Source organism: Carcharhinus amblyrhynchos, chromosome 10 (assembly GCF_965287045.1).
Source record: "Carcharhinus amblyrhynchos chromosome 10, sCarAmb.v2.hapA, whole genome shotgun sequence".
In the NCBI taxonomy this organism is placed as follows: Eukaryota; Metazoa; Chordata; class Chondrichthyes; order Carcharhiniformes; family Carcharhinidae; genus Carcharhinus; species Carcharhinus amblyrhynchos.
Window position 1 is genome coordinate 27,571,352 of NC_137333.1, and position 20,076 is coordinate 27,591,427.

General features: G+C 40.1%; 1 protein-coding gene across 1 annotated transcript in view; it reads right to left on the reverse strand.

The window, feature by feature from the left end:
• abcc4 (ATP binding cassette subfamily C member 4 (PEL blood group)) overlaps nucleotides 1-20,076 on the reverse strand; it is a 411,789-nt gene that overhangs the window by 106,480 nt on the left and 285,233 nt on the right. The window contains exon 20 of the mRNA XM_080198151.1: nucleotides 13,165-13,244. Within this exon, the coding sequence (XP_080054277.1) occupies nucleotides 13,165-13,244 (80 nt within the window). The remainder of the gene's footprint in view (nucleotides 1-13,164; nucleotides 13,245-20,076) is intronic.

Below are 20,076 nucleotides of genomic sequence, written 5' to 3' on the forward strand. Positions count from 1 at the left end.
ATCAGGATAATAAAGGTAAACTCCCGCAGTAGGGGTGGCATTTTAGCGTCAGGTATTCTAGATCTGGGGAGCAGAAAGTTGCCAGTGTTGTTACATCTAGGCACCATGAAGTGTTGATTAGGAAGCAGATCCCACCTCCCCTAGCCTTGCCTAAGGCCACTGTATAGTCCATTCAATGGATTGAGAAGCCCTCAGGTTGTAGGGCACTGTCCGGAGAAGCAAGAGTGAGCCAAGTCTCCATGAAATAGAATACACAGCAGTCCCTAAGTTCTCTTTGGAAAGTGAGTCTGGCTCTAAGTTCATCTCGTTTGTTTTCCAGAGACTGGACGTTTGCAAGAAGTAAGCTGGGAAGGGGGCCCCTGGGACCACATTGTTTCATACTGATATATTAAAGACTACAGAGTGACATGAATACATAGAACATAGAACATTACAGCGCAGAACAGGCCCTTCGGCCCACGATGTTGCGCCGACTAGTTAAAAAACAATGACCCTCTAACCTAAACCAATCCCTTTCCATCCATAAACCTATCCACGGATCTCTTAAACGCCCCCAAACTAGGCGCATTTACAACTGCAGCAGGCAGGGCATTCCAAACCCTCACCACCCTCTGGGTAAAGAACCTACCCCTGACATCCGTCCTATAACTACCCCCCCTTAATTTAAAGCCATGCCCCCTTGTGCTAGCTTTCTCCATCCGAGGAAAAAGGCTATCACTGTCCACCCTATCTAAACCTCTAATCATCTTGTATGTTTCAATAAGATCCCCTCTTAGCCGCGTTCTTTCTAACGAAAACAACCCCAAATCCCTCAGTCTCTCCTCATAGGACCTCCCCTCCATACCAGGCAACATCCTGGTAAACCTCCTCTGCACCCTCTCCAAAGCCTCCACATCCTTCTTATAATGTGGGGACCAGAACTGCACACAATACTCCAAGTGCGGACGCACCAGAGTTGTGTACAGTTGCAACATAACGCTGCGACTCCTAAATTCAATCCCCCTACCAATAAACGCCAAGACACCGTATGCCTTCTTAACAACCTTATCTACTTGATTCCCAACTTTCAGGGATCTATGTACACATACACCTAGATCCCTCTGTTCATCAACACTATTCAGAGTCCTCCCGTTAGCCCTATACTCGACACATCTGTTATTCCTGCCAAAGTGAATTACCTCACACTTCTCTGCATTAAACTCCATCCGCCACCTCTCGGCCCAGCTCTGCAACCTGTCCAAGTCTCCCTGCAAACTATGACACCCTTCCTCACTATCTACCACACCTCCGACTTTGGTGTCATCAGCAAATTTACTAATCCACCCAACTATACCCTCATCCAGATCATTTATAAAAATTACAAACAGCAGTGGCCCCAAAACAGATCCCTGAGGCACACCACTTGTAACTGAACTCCATGACGAATACTTACCATCAACCACCACCCTCTGTCTCCTACCTGCTAGCCAATTCCTGATCCAATTACCTAGATTACCCCCAATCCCATACAATTTTCTTCTTTGTTTCCACGGTAAGCTTCTGTCAGAACATTGCAGGTAACTTAGCCAAAATTATCTGGACAACTCAGTTTTTCAGCCAACAAGTTGAGAATTTGTGAAATTCTGTAATATTAGGCATTTAACTCAAGAGGAATTAATCTGAATAGCTTCTCAGATTTAGACATCATTGTTCCAAAATTAACTGAAGGAAGTTGGGCTGGAAAATGGGAAGTACTGTGATTATATTAACTTGAAAACTGCAGTAAGGAAATTCCTAAAAAGGGCGATACTTGTTCAATAGTTCAACAAGTGTAAAGAGGAAAGATTAATGTTTGGGTAAAACTCCAAAAGCAGCTTAACATCCAGTATAACTCAAGAAACAAGTCAACATTTCTGGTGCAATTCTAAAGACAGGTTAACTCAGGTTAAACATGTCAAGAATTGTACCTAAAACATTAGCTTGTTCTTTCTTTTTTCAAATGCAGGCTAACCCATTGAATTTCCAGAATTCTTGATCTCATCCCACCTTTTCAGTACTTTGTGTGTTTTTCTTTACATGTCTTTAATTATTCAGACCTAATTGGAGCCTAATGTAGTCAAAATGAGACACAATCATCTAGCTGCTGTCAATGCTTTCCAATTCAGCATGGAGTTCCTGGACAAAGTTCTAAGATGAAGTTATGGTCATTGTTTTTTAATAGCTGGTGTCTCACGTATACATTCAAAATAAACATGCATCATATTTGGATAAGGATTGCCTTCATAAAGTGTTTAAATACTTTAACGAACAATATGATAAAAATTATTTCTAAATTCATAGAATCCCTACAGTGTAGAAGGAAGCCATTCGGCCCTTCATGTTTGCACCAACCACGATCCCACCCAGACCCCATTCCCGTAACACCACACATTTTATGCTGCCAATCTCCCTGATGCTAGGGTCAATTTAACATGGCCAATCAACCTAATCCACACATCTTTGGACTGTGGGAACATTTCTGAGCATTCCCTGTATTATATATATTGTCTACGTTCACTGCAGGATCAGGGCGTACTAGGGCACAACATATGTTTTCAGACTACAGTGCCAAATACAGTTGAAAAAAGGTAAAGTATGGACTGCAAATGCTTTGATCAGTTTTTTCAGGTGTATCATAGATTAAGTAGTAGTGCTTAAACGTAATAAAGGAGACCCAGAAGTGATCATTTTCACTGGATCATTGTTTGCTTGTCTTATAGATGTCTCCCTTACAGGATTTAGATATTGGCTATGGCGGCACCCCAGGTCACCTAACTCTGCAAAGATCACAACCAAGGATCTGCATAGGAATGCCTGATTAGTATGTGCAATTCACTGCTATTATGTGGATGAGGCCTAATTTCAAGCAAGTCTTGATCATGTTCAGAAAGCACTGTCCAATTTGCACTGGTGTGTGGTGAAAGACCAATTTCGTAGCCCTTGTGTCCTCTTCAAAGGACACCAGACATTTTACACCAGGCATTTATTCCAAATTCCCAACATTCCTCCTGTAGCAATCAAATTATTTCATCAAATGTTGTGTTGTATGGGGGTGGGAGGGGCATGCATTTTGCATTTTCTAATATATAAGTTACTGTGCTTCAAAAATCAAATCATGCATTAGTTGAAATATGCTTTGAGATGTCTTATGGACATAATAAAGGGGATATAAATATAAATTATTTCTTCATGATTCCCTATCATTGTGCCAAAGCTTTACAAATCTCAAGCGCTTTACTATTTTGTTAAAACACTGATTGCAGTTCTTAAAGGTGCATACTCGTTGTAATAATATTAACACAAAAATCTAAATAGTGAAAATTTTTGCACTTCTCTTCAGCATGTGTTATAGTGGGCAGGAGAGGAAAATATTGTGAGAAGTTGAAAATCAATTATATGCCACTGTAAAACCCAGTTTGTGATAGTGCTGTCAAGTCACCATTTCCTACCTTGCATCGTTGGGAACATCTTTAGCATAAATTTAAATATCATGCATATTTATTAAAAGAGGTACTTACCAGAATGCTCTCCCCATGCTGAATCAATAAGTCATGTTGGCATGCAGTCACACTGAAGTCTTTCACAATGCTACATAAGCATTGTGAACCTGGCGAGCCACAGTTCTCTTGAGACTTGACGGCTCTTCACACTATGCCACCTTTTCCCTGTGGTCCTACAAATCATTTCTCTTCAAATGCTTATTCAACTCCCTTTTAAAAGCCCTAATTGTGCCCCTTTTGGTTCTTCCATCAAAGGGAAGTTTCTCTTTTTCTGCTCTTTTAGTTCTCTCATGATTTTGAACACCTCTATGAAATGGCAACTCAACACTCTCTCAAGAGAGCAGCACTAGTTTCTCTAACCTTTTCACCTACTTGAAGCCTCTCATCCCTGGAACCATTCTTACAAATCTTTAATGCACTCTCTCTAAAGCCTTCATGATCTTTCTAAAGGGTGGTGCCCAGAATTAGTTAAGGTTACACCAGAGTTTGGTAAAAGTTTATATTAAGTTCTTTGCTTTGGTCATTTTATTTATGAAGCCCAGAATAAGAACATAAGAACTAAGAACAAGGGTAAGCCATCTGACCTCTCGAGCCTACTCCACCCTTCAATAAGATCATGGCTGATCTTTTCGTGGACTCAGCTCCACTTACCCGCCCGTCACCATAACCCTCAATTCCTTTACCGTTCAAAACTTTATCTATCCTTGCCTTAAAAACATTCAATGAGGTAGCCTCAACTGCTTCACTGGGTAGGGAATTCCAGACTCACAACCCTTTGGGTGAAGAAGTTCCTCCTCAACTCAGTCCTAGATCTGCTTCTCCTTATTTTGAGGCCATGCCCTCTAAGTTCTAGGATCCAATTTAACTTCTTTGCCACCTACACTGCCACCATCAATAGCTTGCATGCATAAAACCCAAGGCAACTCTGTTCCTGCACCCTCTCTAGAATTGTACTGTTTAATTAATCTTGCCTTTCCTCATGTTTTATTACAAAACGTATCATTTCACACTTACCTGTATTAAATTTATGTCATATGTCTACCCATTCTATCATCCTACGTTCTCTTGAAGTCTATCATTATCCTCCTCATTGTTCACATTTAATGGTACTCTCTGTTTCCTATCACTCAACTAATTTCATAGTGTGGGCACTATTTTGTTTCATGGACCTCAATCTTATTTTTTTAGAAATTAATCCCAGTGCTTTGCATTATATGTAGTTACATTGCTACCTTTAATGATTTGTGAATGTGTACTGCTGGGCACTATTGGTCCTCTATCCAATTTAGATTCTTATTTCCCAAAAGATCTGTGACCTCCTACCAAAATGCACCTTCTCACACATATCTACATTAAAATTAATTTGCTATTGGTTCAATTTAATTGAAATCCTATCTACACTGCTACCTCACGTCAATATCACAAGGATATTATTTTGTTAAAGGTACATACTAGTAAACTAAGAGCTTGACTTTGTGACAAACTATTTTTCCCTGGTTGCAAATAAATTAATACAAACATCCAAATCCCTAGTGATGAAATGTCGCCATGCTGCTGTTTGATGTGATCAGTTTGCTTGTTGCTCAAGCTATCATGTCAAGATCACAGAATGTCTGATCCCTCCCTTAGCTCATAACAGACAATATTGATTACAGTAAACAAGCAGAAACAAACCTAAAGTCTAGTGCACTTAAAAGTTGCTTGAGGGAGGGGGGAAAATTATGTCAGCCCCATGAATTTCTCCACTGATCATCCAACATGAAAAATAAAGCCTTTATTCGCAAACATTCTAAATAAAACATTAATGTTAATTGTTTTCCAGCTTTAGTAAAAATCCAACTACAAACTTGCAATTATGTGAACAACCAAACTAATAGCACATTCCTGTTTCCTTATAATGTCAAGATTTAAATCTTTTAGCCTTTTTTTTAGTGATACCATCTTTTCTTTGATGTCTGAACAAAATTAGAAAATTGGAGTAAATTACAATGTTTTTGTTATAAGTGGATGTGAAAAGTCACTTCTAAAGCAACATAAACATACTTTTGACAATTAACTGTACAAACAATAAAATCATAATGGAACGCTGTTTGTACTGACAGGGAATAAAAGGCACAAGACAAAAAATAGTTTGTTTTGATTCTGGTTTCAAATTTTAATTGTGACCAGTATTTGGGGAATTAGTTTCTAAATTCACATTTCCATGACTCAGTTTTTAAATACCACATAGCAAAATTCCTTCCACACACTTTGCTGACACCACCAAACAATAAACTGCAAGGGTCAGTAATACTGAAACAAGGAAAGGCAGTTCCACTCCTTTGCACTAATGAAAGTGACTGACCCATACTATTATCCCTGACTTAGAATCTTTTGTATATTGCATCCAGATGCAGCTGCTATTCATTCAGACAACTGACTGTGGACGCCTCCATCACTTTTCCCCTTTCTTCATCATTTTTACTTCATAAAGCTGCAGTCAATGTGTTTTGTGTGTGGTGAGAAGGGAATGACACATTCAGTGGTGGTCTCAGAGTCTACCTACACTGGTGGTTCAAGTAGTTGCAGGATTAAGCTTTTGTGTTGCATGAAAAGATATTAAAAGTCAGCTATTTGAACTCAGTCAAGCTGCTGATTTCTAAATAGAATGGTTCTGCAATTCACTTTTTCCTCTATAAATCACAGCCCTCTCCATGGCACAGCTGCAACACCATTCATGTAGTGTTTATACTTGAACAACTAGAATATATTTTAGACCTGTGATACTTCACAGTCGATAACAATCTTGGGTCCATACAAATAATGTACTTTGAATAACAATTGGGAATAAATGAGTAAGTCAGTTTATCTTTAAACTTATCATAAAATTTCTAAATAGTATAAATAAAAAACATGAGGTTCTCCCTATAGTACAGAAACATAGTTATTCCATTTGTTTTTCATGCTTTGTTGTTGCTCCCTGTTCTATTTATCCCTGTCCTCCACTCCACCCATTTCCTCACCCACACACAAGAGACTATTTATAAGATGGACACTGAGGCTTTGGCTACCTCTACATTTATTGTAGTGGCCATTTTGATAACATTTCTGGAGATAAGCTAGATTTTATAAATAATAGAATTTGTGCTTGAGTAATAAAGTCTTCTAAAATCCTGGCTAAAACAGAATATGATGAATTATGTAAATTTGATTAGTTGGAGAAACTACTGATTTAGGAAATGTTTTGATATGGGTTAATGTCAATTGATCAAAACATTGATTTTACAGCATGTAAAATGAATCCATTTTGTACAGCAGTGATTTTTTTCACTGAAATTTAAGGGAAAGATTTAGGTGAGGTACAAATTATGATGAAGTTGTCAATTATTTTTGCTTTGTTTCCAGGTTACAATAAGTTTACTGAATGAATTCCTCTCTCAATCCCTTTTTACTCTCAAACAAAAATCGTAATGTGTGAAACAAACATAGTCTAATAACATTGCTTTGACAATGTCTCATGTTATGCAACCAGTAGAGAAAATGTGACCTGACATAACTTTTTCTCCCCCTGTCTCAAGCAACATTGCTGAGACTCCCAGCCAATTCTAACATGACAGCACTGCAGCCACTAGGTTCCCAGATATTGGCTGAAAACTTCTCATATCAATTCAGCTGTATGCTCTCCTGACCAGGTATCAAAGTTAGAAACATACGTAGAAAATAGAAGCAGGAGTAGGCCATTCATCCCTTCGAGCCTACTCTGGCATTTATTATGATCACAGTTGATCAAAAAAATTCAACATCCTGATCCTGCCTTCCCCCCATATCCCTTAATCCCTTTAGCCCCAGGGCTATATCTAATTCCTTCTTGAAATCACACAATGTTTTGGCATCAACTATTTTCTGTGGCAGTAAATTCTGCAGATTCACCACTCTCTGGCTCCTCACTTCAGTGCTAAAAGGTTTATCCCTTATCCTCAAACTATGACCCCTAGTTTGGGACTCCCACACTATTAGGAACTTTCTTTCTAAATCTATCCTGTCTAATCCTTTTAGAATTTTGTAAGTTTCTATGAGATCCCTTTCACTCTTCTAAACTACAATGAATATAATCCTAACCGACTCATTTTCTCCTTATATGGCAGTGCTGCCACCCCAGGAATCAGACTCATAAATCTTTGCTACATTCTCTCTATAGCAAGAACATCCTTCCTCAGGTAAGGACACAAAAGCTGCACACAATAACCCACGCGTAGCCTAACCGTTGCCCTATACAATGGCAGTAAAACATCCCTTCCTATATTCAAATCCTTTTGCTACTAAGGCCAACATACCATTTGCCTTCTTTACTGACAGCTGTACCTGCATGCTTACTTTCAGCGACTGATCGTAAGGACACTAAGGCCTTGCTTAGTATTCACTTCTCTCAATTTACACCCACTCAAATAATAATCTGCCTTCTTATTTTTGCTATTGAAGTGGATAACCTCACATTTATCCACATTATACTGCATCGGCCATTTAGATGCCCTATCACTCAGTCTGTCCACATCATGCTGAAGCATCTCTGCATCCTCCTCACAGCTCACCCTCCCACCCAACATTGTATCATCTGCAAGTCTGGAGATAATACATTTAGTTCCCTCATCTAAATTCCCTTCAAACAAAACAAGTTAACATTACAAAAATAATAATGTGAATACGTGATATACCAGCAAATTGAACTGTATAAAAGAGACATGAGAAGAAAAGGTTACAGTACACAAGGAATGGTGCTTGCTTCTCCTGTCACTCCACATGAATCTCTGCAGTATAGTTTCTCATCTAAACATGATATTAGCCATAGGCATAGGGTTTGCTTCCACATGAATGATGTTGCTACTAAGCCTAGGCGTTTCCCCACAGAAAGTATGGCTGACCTATTGAACAGCCATGTGCAGCATCACTCGGAGTAGATACAAGAATAGCACACTGATATGCCTGGAATATATGACATGTGACTGGTCAATGGCTCCAATGGCACAAAGACACAAAGAGAGAATATCAGCAACACTCCAGCTGGTGGTCCCCTCCAACAATCATGCATGTCATAAAAGGGCTGAGGAAGTCCCAGATGATGAGGGAGGCACCGCTCTTGAGGTGTTATCACCATCAGCCACTTCCTTGCCCTCTCTGAATTAGGAGCCAATTATGCAAAGCTCTGTAACAAAGGCTGATGCTGGAGACCTTGCATTAACTCTGGTACAGTAGCCTGTGAAGGTGTCCCCAGTGGCACCTCCACATGAGGATGACTATCATTATTAACTCAGTTGTATGCAGAAACAAATGAGCAGATTCCTCCACCTCATTCCTAGCTACAGTGGGAGAATCCCATAGGAAGGGCTGTGAGTGTAGGATAATTGCACTTTTGTGATTTATTGGATGACAGCTTGTGTTAGTGGTATGGGCCAAAGAATCAATACAATGGACATGTTATTGGTTGCACCTGGATTTGCGAGTTTGCATTTTTTGATGGAGATAATGTTACAATCTCCTTGAGACTGCTAACTTTGAAAAATACATTTGAATTCCAATGATCATTGAAAAGGTCGCACATCAAGAGTTGAAGTTCTAAGTCTTTTACTGTAACAAACAAAGTAAAACCAACATTGACTACCACTATTTTGATAGAAATTTATGCTTTAAACTGTAGAAAAGGTCCCCATTTTAACTTCTAAGTTGACTGAAAATCCCTCTATGATTCCATTTTATTCTGTCCCTTATGTGGATATAGGGCAGCATGGTAGCACAGTGATTAGTGCTCCTGCCTCTCAGCACCAGGGACCAAGGTTCGGTTCCCAGCCTGGGTCACTGTGCAGGGACTGTACGTTCTCTCTGTGTCTGCATGGGTTTTCTCCAGGTGCTCTGATTTCCTCCCACAGTCCGAAAGACGTGCTAGTTAGGTGCATTGGCCAAGCTAAATTCTCCCTCAGTGTACCCAAACAGGTGCCAGAGTGTGGCAACTAAGGGATTTTCACAGTAACTTCATTGTAGTGTTATTGTAAACCTGCTTGTGACACGAATAAATAAACCTTAAACTTTACCACTCTTCAGGAACCAGTACAAAGCTACTTTCAGCTCCTGTTGGCCTGCTTACTTTTCCAGTCAGATAATTTTGAATAACCAAACTGGGTTTCAATGGAGATTCTTCTCTCTCATCAAAGCTAGAAGTTATCTTTTTGGATTCTCACAAACTGAGAGAATAGAGCCAACATTTCGAGCCTGGGTTAGGAACATTTAAGACACATCTGAATAGGTACATGAACAGGGAGGGAATAGAGGGATAGGGACCGAGTAAGGGCAGAAGGATTTTTTAAGTTTAATTAGAGCATCATGATTGGCAGTCTTGGACGGCCAAAGGGCCTGTTCCTAAGCTGTACTTTTCTTTACTATTTGACTTTTGAACAAAGAACAAAGAAAATTACAGCACAGGGACAGGCCCTTCGGCCCTCCAAGCCTGCATCGACCATGCTGCCTGACTTAACTAAAACCCCCTACGCTTCCAGGGACCATATCCGTCTATTTCCATCTCATTCATGTACTTGTCAAGACGCCCCTTGAAAGTCACTACCCTATCCGCTTCCACCATCCCTCCCCAGCAACGGGTTCCAGGCACCCACCACTCTCTGTAAAAAATCTGTCTCGTACATCTCTTTTAAAACTTGTCCCTCACACCTTAAACCTATGCCTCCTAGTAATTGACTCTTCCACCCTGGGAAAAAGCTTCTGACTATCCATTTTGTCCATACCTCTCATAATCTTGGAGACTTCTATTAGGTCTCCCCTCAACCTCCGTCGCTCCAGTGAGAACAAACCAAATTTCTCCAACCTCTGCTCACAGCTAATGTTCCCCATACCAGGCAACAACCTGGTAAATCTCTTCTGTACCCTCTCCAAAGCCTCCACATCCTTGGTCAAAGATTTTCCAGCATTTTCTGTTTTTGTTTCAGATTCCAGCATCCGTAGTATTTTGCTTTTACCTCTTTCCCTGATCCCAGATAATAGCTTCTTATTTATTATTCTGGTGCTATCTGTCTCTCCCAGTTCTCTGTGCTCATTGGTTCTTCTCTCTAATATTATTGTCTAGATCTCATCCCCTTATCAAATTCATTTAAACCCACCCCATTAGCAATTAATTCGACATTGTTCTACCTCTGTTCAGTGCAACCCACCCAGCTCTCCCAGAAGTGGTCCCAATGTACCAAAGATCCAAAAGCCTCCTTCTTACTTCATTGCTCCAGCCAAGCATTCATCTGCTTTATCCTTCTATTTCTATACTCATTAATATGTGACACTGTGAACAATCTGAAAATTACTACTTTTGTTAGCCTATTTGCAAATCTCCTTTCCAACTCCCTAAAATCTGCCTACAGGATCTCAACAGTATTGCTACCTATGTCATTGGTATTGATATGGGCCACAGCCACTGTATGCTAATTCTCCTCTCTTCCTCAGTGACATCCTCGACTCTGGCGTCAGGGAAGAAACAAAGTATCCTGGGGGCACAGAAATGCCTGTCTGTTCCCCGACTACAGAATCTCCAATACTATTGCTCTCCCAATCTTTCTCCCACACCCACATGTTATCCACATCCGATGCAACTATAAAGAAAAAAACAGCCTTGAACTTGGTTATACACCCAGAGGAACTATCATTCTCACCAGTTCTTGAAGCATTTGCCTGCATACCCTTAAATTGTCAGGTGAACACATGCAGTGCAAACCCATGAAACATAGTACATCATTTTGTGGATTCCCTGTTTAGTTTATTCTCATTTATGATTATTCCATGCCTTGTCTTCAATTGAGATATTATTCAGAAATACACCCCCAGCTCACTTATTTTATTCCTTCACTCATTCCTCTGAAGTTAGCTTTCTTAAAAGTCAGAATTCAGCAGACTGCTAATGATGACAGAGACAAGGTACTGGAAGGATGATGGATGCCCATCATGTTGTACTCCATTAGGAATCATTGCCTTTGGGGAAAAAATGGGAACACTGGAGGAACCTGGCTAAATGAAATGCTTTCCAAAAGTTTAATTTACAAAAAATTTACCTAGGAAATCTGACTTGATAATTAAAGGTCTCCTTACAATTCAGGCTAGTGATTTGAGAATTCTAGACCATTATAAGGTAAAGCATCTTTCACGGTGAGGGTATTTAACTGAAAAGAAAATACTTTACCACATTCATTATGTACTACGAGCTATAATATAAACAATAATTTGATGAGATCTGTATATTCCTGAAGAGAAGACCCAAAGATTTGGCTTTCAATTTTAGTTCATCTATTGGAGCAGTGATTACTTTCTGTTATCTACTTAGTGCATCAACTTGTTTCATTCCTACTGACAGCCACATTACCACGATTATAATACTAGCAAACCACCTATTGTATTCTCGTGTTCCTATTCTGGCTGTGTCCAGATGGGTGAAATCCTCCTGAGAAAGTCAGCCAGTTCAGTTCACCATGAGTTATGGTTCCCAGGAGCTGACTGCACTTAACAAACATAATAGCAATAAATTGCCTATCTGCTCTTACATTTTACAATTTTAACATCTGTAGTATTTAACAAGTTGGCTGCCTAATGTCATAACTAGAGGTTACATTGGGAAATTACATCCAGCATAACTGGAGGTTCGGAAATGATGTCCTCAGCATTATTGTACGTTGGTTAATTACTTGGTTAATTGCTTGACAAAAACTATTGAAATTATAGCCTGCCATAATATTATAACCCTGGATAAAAAAATTACTGCATTAACAAGTATTCAGAAAGTTAGGTTTGGCTTGTTTTCAAAAAAAATTTATTCTTATAGTAACATTCATAGAATCCCTACAGTGCAGTAGAGGCCATTCAGCCCAATGAGTCTGCACTGATTCTCTGACAAAGCATCTTATCCAGGCACTTTGCCCCTCACCCATCACTGTAACACCACACATTTACCATGGCTAATCCTTCTAACCTATACATCTCAAGACACTAATGGGCAATTAATCACTGCCAATCCACCTAACTTGCACATCTTTGGACTGGCTGGAATTGAACCGAGGTCCCTGAAGCTGTGAAACAGCAGTGCTAACCACTGTGCTATCCTAATTTAGTTGTACTAATTTACTTACCAAACCCCATCCTTCCTCCCTTTTAAAGCTATCATAGCACACTCCTTACAATCAGTAAACCTTTGCTCTTTTGTGGTCATAACACTCATGATTTGGCTTGTCTTCACAGTCCTGCGTGACAGCTGATTGTTGTGCTACTGTGTCCACATTTCATAACACTAACTGGATGTGCTCCAAATTACTGGAGGCAAAAGAACAATAAGCTACAAAGTATGCTGATACTGTGAACATGACATGATAGCAAGAGGACGGGGCCACTTTGATACAGCAATTATTCCTGGCATTAGATGTTCATTGTTGCTTTGGTGGATCATAAAATTACAACCACACCCTCCTCTGATGGCCAGACACTTTTATTAAACCAGCGTTTAACTTTGTTAGAAGAGTTATTGCTTGGAAAATAACGTGTTTGGTGATCACAGTATTTCAGCAGCAAAGAGTACTCGGTGACCCATAAAATGATCACACAATGTGCAATTCATGAGCTCTGAAGACTGAATTACCTGTAAAAAGTCCATGAAAGTATAGGGCAACAAGTCATCCAGGTGACCAATGTCTTTTGAAAAGCGGTTCAAGATCCGACCTTAAAAGAAATAAAAAAATGATAAAAACTCAGAATAATTTAACAGTTACAATAGTCTTTACTATATGACTTTTTTTAACGATTTACATATAGTCCAATAGAAACTCATTCTCCAAATTGAAAAAAAACTTCTTGGCAAGAGACTTAACCAGAAACAAACAGAACAATTTAGGGGCATGCACAGCTGAGAATTTTCAGTAGCTGCTGAAGATGGAATCTGGCTTAAACCTGGTTACATTTGGTGTCTGTTAGAAAGAATTCCTTGCAATGGAGGTTAACAGTCAGCCTTTGAAAACTTAATAGCATTTTAAAATACTGACTGAATTCATAATTTAAAATGAATTTTGGGATAATGTGAAACAAGTTTAAAGACAGCTCAACAATGAAGCATCTCTATAAAGGAATCACACTAAAGTATAATTTTTGAAAACTTTGAGCAGTATTAGGAAAAGATATTGCTTTAACCAGCTAGTTGAATGAAAAAGCTGTTCAATGGGATTCCAGTTTTAATATCCACCACTGTTATACATGCATGTTTTGTTGATTTTTCTTCCAGTATTCCAGCTATTCATCTGCCTGCCCTCCCAATAAAAACTTTAGCAAAAGATAGCTGTTTTTGCAGTCACTACACTAAAGGCCAATTGACATGACAGTACAAGTCATTCATCTCACTGTCAAGTCCAGGGCATGGACCAACATCTTCTGTTCCACTGCCGAAGGCCACATTTAATCTTAACAGAAAATGCTGGAAAAACTCTGACATCACCTCTGGAGAGAGAAACAGGCATAGATTTTTGAGTCCATGCGACTCTTCTTTAGAGTTTATTCCATTACATCTAATTTTTGACTGGGTAAAAGTCCAACCTCAAACAGACCATCGTCCACATCAAACTACCCAGTCTTCAGGAGAACAGTGACCACGACACCACACAACCTGCCACTGCAACCTCTGCAAGAAGTGCCGGATCATTGATACGGATGCCATCATCTCACGTGTGAGTACCATCTACCAGGTACACCGTACATACTCTTGCAACTCGGCCAACACAACTCTGGTGCGGCCGCACTTGGAGTATTGTGTGCAGTTCTGGTCCCCACATTACAGGAAGGATGTGGAGGCTTTGGAGAGGGTGCAGAGGAGGTTTACCAGGATGTTGCCTGGTATGGAGGGGAGATCCTATGAGGAGAGGCTGAGGGATTTGGGGTTGTTTTCGCTGGAAAGAAGGCGGCTAAGAGGGGATCTTATTGAAACATATAAGATGATTAGAGGTTTAGATAGGGTGGATAGTGATAGCCTTTTTCCTCTGATGGAAAAATCTAGCACGAGGGGGCATGGCTTTAAACTAAGGGGGGGTAGTTATAGGACAGATGTCAGGGGTAGGTTCTTTACCCAGAGGGTGGTGAGGGATTGGAATGCCCTGCCTGCTGCAGTTGTAAATGCGCCTAGTTTGGGGGCGTTTAAGAGGTCTGTGGACAGGTTTATGGACGAAAAGGGATTGGTTTAGGTTAGTGGGTCATTGTTGTTGTTTTTTTTTTAACTGGTCGGCGCAACATCGTGGGCCGAAGGGCCTGTTCTGCGCTGTAATGTTCTATGTTCTATGTTCTAACATTGTCTACCTGATACACTGCAGGGAAAGGATGTCCCGAGGCATGGTACATTGGGGAGACCATGCAGATGCTGTGACAATGGATGAATGAACATCGTTCGACAATCACCAGGCAGAAGTGTTCACTTCCTGTTGGGAACACTTCAGCGGTCATGGGCAATCGGCCTCTGATCTTTGGGTAAACGTTCCCCAAGGCGGCCTTCACGACACATGACACTGCAGAGTCGCTGAGCAGAGACTGATAGCCAAGTTCCGCACATGAGGCCTGTCTCAACCGGGATCTTGGGTTCATGTCACACTATCTGTAACCCCCACGATTTGCCTGGGCTTGCAAAATCTCACTAACTGTCCTGGCTGGAGATAATTCACATCTCTTTAACCTGTGCTTAACCCTTTCTCCCCTCTCATTGTCTGTACCTTTAAGACTTTATTACCTGTAAAGACTCAGATTCCAACCATTATTTTGTAAATTGAGTTTGTGTCTTTATATGCCCTGTCTGTGAACAGAACCCCCATTTACCTGATGAAGGAGCAGTGCTCCGAAAGCTAGTGGCTTTTGTTTTCAAATAAACCTATTGGACTTTAACCTGGTGTTGTGAGACTTCTTACTGTGTTTACCCCAGTCCAACACCGGCACCTCCACATCAGAAGTCAGAGGAGCAGAGGGACATTGTGTTGCACGTTTATTGATCCCTGAAGGCAGCAGGACAGGTAGATAAGGTGGTCAGGAAGGCATATGGGATACTTGCCTTTATGAACTGAGGCATATCACAAGGAGGTTATGATAGAACTGTATAAATGCTCATTAGTCCACAACTAGAGTACTGTATACAGTTCTGGTCACCACACTATAGGAAAGATGTGATTGCACTAGAGAGGGTGCAGAGGAGATTCTCCAGGATGTTGCCTGGCTGGCACATTTCAGTTATGAAGAGAGGCTGGTCAGGCTGGGTTGTTTTGCTTGGAGAAGTGAAGGCTGAGAGGCTACCTGATGGGGGTTTACAAAATTATGAGGGACGTACAGCCTGTACTGCGCTGTAATATAGATATGATAGATAGGAAAGTTTTTTTGATTTTTGAATTTTATTGATTTTTGAACAATCAATAACCAGGGGCTGTAGATTTAAGATAAGGGGCAGGAGATTGAGGGGGAATTTGAGGAAAAACTTCTTAACCCAGAGGTTGGGGAAATCTGGAACTCATTGCCTAAAAGTATGATACAGGAACAGTTAACACTTAAGAAACATTTAGATGGGCACTTGAAATGCCATCGCATATAAGGCTACGGACTAAGTGCTAGAAAATGGGATTAGAATAGATAGGTACTTGATGAACAGCACAGGTTGTAGAATCTCTTTTTGTGCTGTAAAACACTATGATTCTACAAGTACAAGCTGGAGCCTCCCTGGTTCTTAGACCTCAGCTACACACAGATTAAACTTGCTGCACTATTGCTGAAATATCCCATTTCATTTCAGGGGACTCATCAAAAGGAATGAAGAAACATAACTGTATGTCAATTCTAATGAAGGATCACACCGAAATGTGAACCTAAATGTGAATCTAGTTCCAATGTTGACAGACATTTTACATAATTCCAGTTTTTGCAATACTTCTGTTGATTTCTAACTCAGAGCAGCACTTTACCTTATGCCAATTTTTACAGCACTTCAGGCCTTAACACTAGGCTTAACAATGTTGGATCTTAATCACTGCTCCTGTTATGTTGAGAGAATGAGTGCTAGGTATAGAGGATGATTGCAGCAGAACCACTGGGAGGAGGTGTGTGGGGTGCTGGAGGTGGGAATTCCCTATTGATATATTCTTTTATCTGGACCATCATTACATAGGCCCCAATTTCAGTCACGTTTTTGTACTTCTGCCCATTATTAGAACTCTTTCCAACAATGACACAAATGTTATTCAGCTGGAGTCATATATACTTCTTGGCATACATGATAACTGAATATCAATTCATATATTTTTTACTGACTCAAGTTTTCAGTCTAAAGATTGGCAAAACACAAAGGGTTCTTCACCCTTCACTCAGGTTGAATTCAGCACACCAAGCAATCTAAAGCTAGGATCTGGCTAACACGGTCAAAATTAGATACTTAGCTAAACTACTGATCACTATTTGGAAAGAAATATTTCTAATGCACAGATTCTGATCAAACCAAGCCTGCGTCAAACCACTGCCAACTTTTGGGAAACAGGAATGTGGAGTGGAAGAATCAGAATGAGATCTTACTTCAGAGTTGTGTTTTCATGTCAGTGAACACATAACAATAACTTGCATCAATATGAAAGTGTCAACATATCAAACTTCTATTTATTTTCTCCATTTACTACTTACTACTTTTGTTCCCCTGGACATTTTGTTTCCTATTTCCTGATGTTTGTCTCTTAGTCATTGTATTTCCCAATTCTCTGCACTTCTTTGTTCGATTTTCTTCCCCTAAATATCTTTTTAAATGTTTCACTATGTTCCTATTTCAGCTTTCTGATAGCTATCAATTGTTTTGATCCTTTGCCTTTATGTTCTTTCTCTCTTTGGACTGTCGTTTCATCACTTGCGCCTTACAGCGATTCAGTGGAAGCAATGTCACTGAGGACCAAACCAACCTCCAAGGAACAGGGAACTCATTGTGATCCAGGAAAATATACATTCACAGAGTACTGAAAAAGGCAGACAGCCTTCAAAAACATGGCAGAATTACAGCTGGATTACTGGGAATGGAGCAAAGTAAATAAGAGACTGAAGAGAAAGAAGAAGCCTATGATGGCAGTACAAGGACCAACAAAATAAATAAATGTTAAGTATGGGAAAGGAAAAAAATGATGCAGGTTGGGAAACCAACATTTCCATGCTAGAAAACTCCAGATTTATGAATTAGGAGAGAAGAAAATGGAGGCCCATAGTCATTCTACTGCCAGTGAGGTCTTTAATGAAAGTGGTGCACAACAATTATCTGCATCCTTTGTTAAATGCGCTCTTGGAAACTACTTCAGAACATTGCTAACCCTTATTTAAAGAAGCTGCCGTACTCTTCCCCAATCTTTACAATCAATACCTTTCTATTTACCCCAGTAATCCTGCAGTTAATGCACACAATAGTCAAAATAATAAGAACTTTGAGGAGTTGTATTTGCTCAGTATCAGATGCTGGAAAGGTTTTGTACACTAATACCAGCTAATCAGAGCATGTATTCATCAAATTCTATTAAACATAATCATACATCAATTTAAAAGCAATTACTCATCGTCTCATAAAAGCTGCAAATTGAAGTGCCCTGTAGACAATTGACACTATTAGGTGGATAAACACTTTGCTTTATCTAATTTAAATAATGATTCATTACTTTGCCTTTATTCTACAATCAGTTCCTAAGTACAGTGAATGTATATATGTGCTTTTATTGTGCAATGAAAACATCTGTAGTCGACAACAATTAATAACTGTTTCCTGGGAATTGGTCACAATTAGATTAAATGTGTAAAAGAAAACATTAAAGTTTTGGCACTGATACTTGGCTTACAGGTGTTCACCTGTACTTTGTTCCCTGTCGGCTAAAAATCATGTACACAATAACTTTACCACACCTGTTTAAATCTGATTATTCTTTACTTAATTGGGAAATTATCCCAGTTACGTCCTTTGCACTGTGTTATATTTTCACTTCTGTTACAGTATACCAAGATAAGCAGGATGATGTAAATGATAATTTGGTGGCTGCCTTCGGGGGCTCTTTGAATTAAATTATTGTTCACTTTGATCAAAATAACAGTTACTGCCCTAAGGAAAGTATTTCAGTGACATCCATTATTCTGCATTAATTAGATTATTAAGGCATAAAGGCACAACACATATTTCTGTAGACTTAAATTATGGCACAATTTTATTGTGTCAGTAAATAAATCTATCAATAAACCAGTTATGGCAAGTCACAAGAAATATAGGAACATTAGGAGGTAATTTATCTTTTTCAATCAGATCATGATTGATCAGCATCTCAATTTGCCATTATATAGAAACATAGAAAACAGGAGCAGGAGGAGTCAAATTGGCCCTTCAAGCCTGCTCCTCCATTCATTACGATCACAGCTGATTATCCAACTCGTTAGCCTGATTCTGCCTTCCTTATCTTTTGATTCCCTTCACCCCAGGTGTGAAATCTAACTGCTTCTTGAAAACACACAGGGTGGGATTTTCTGGGGTTGCACTGGCCCCAAAACCAGAAAATCCTGCCCAAGATCAATGGACCTTTCCATGGTCCACATCTCACCTGCTATGATTCCTGTGGTAGGTGGAACGGGAAAATTCGCCCCACAGTATTTTGGTCTCAACTACTTTCTGCGGTAGCAACTTTCACAGGCTGACCCCTTTCTGTGTGAAGAAATTTCTCCTCACCTCTGTCCTAAATGGTCTACTCTGTATCCTCAGACTGTGACCACTGGTTCAGGACATCCCCACCATTGGGAACATCCTTCTTGCGTCTGTCTTATCTAGTCCTATTAAAGTTTTATAGGACATCCTCCCCTCATTCTTCAGGGGCGGCACGATAGCACAAGGTCCTGGGTTCAATTCCAGGCTCGGGTCACTGTCTGTGTGGAGCTTGCACATTCTCCTCATGTCTGCATGGGCTTCCTCCGGGTACTCAGGTTTCCTCCCACAGTCCAAAGACGTGCAGGTTAGGTTGATTGGCCATGCTAAGAAATTGCCCCTTAGTGTCCAGGGATGTGTAGTTTAGAGGGATTAGTGGGTATAATATGTAGGGATATGGGGTTAGGGCCTGGGTGGGATTGTGTTCGGTGCAGACTCGATGGGCCGAAAGGCCTCTTTCTGCACTGTAGGGTTCTATGATATGATTCTGAACTCCAGTCAACACAATCCTAACCGACTCAATCTTTCCTCATTTGTCAATCCTACCATCCCAGAAATTAGTGTGGTAAAATTTCTTTGCACTCCCTCCGAAAAACAAAAAGCAAAAACATCCTCCCTCAGATAAGGAGACCAAAACTGCACACAATACTCCAGGTGGGACCTCACCAAGGACTTGTATAATTGCAGCAAGATATCCCTGCTCCTCTACTTGAATGCTCTCATTATGAAGGCCAACATACCATTCGTCTTTTTTGTTGTCTGCTACACCTGCGTGCTTACCTTCGGTGACTGGTAAACAAGGACATCAGGCCACATCGCACATTCCCATCTCTGAATTTA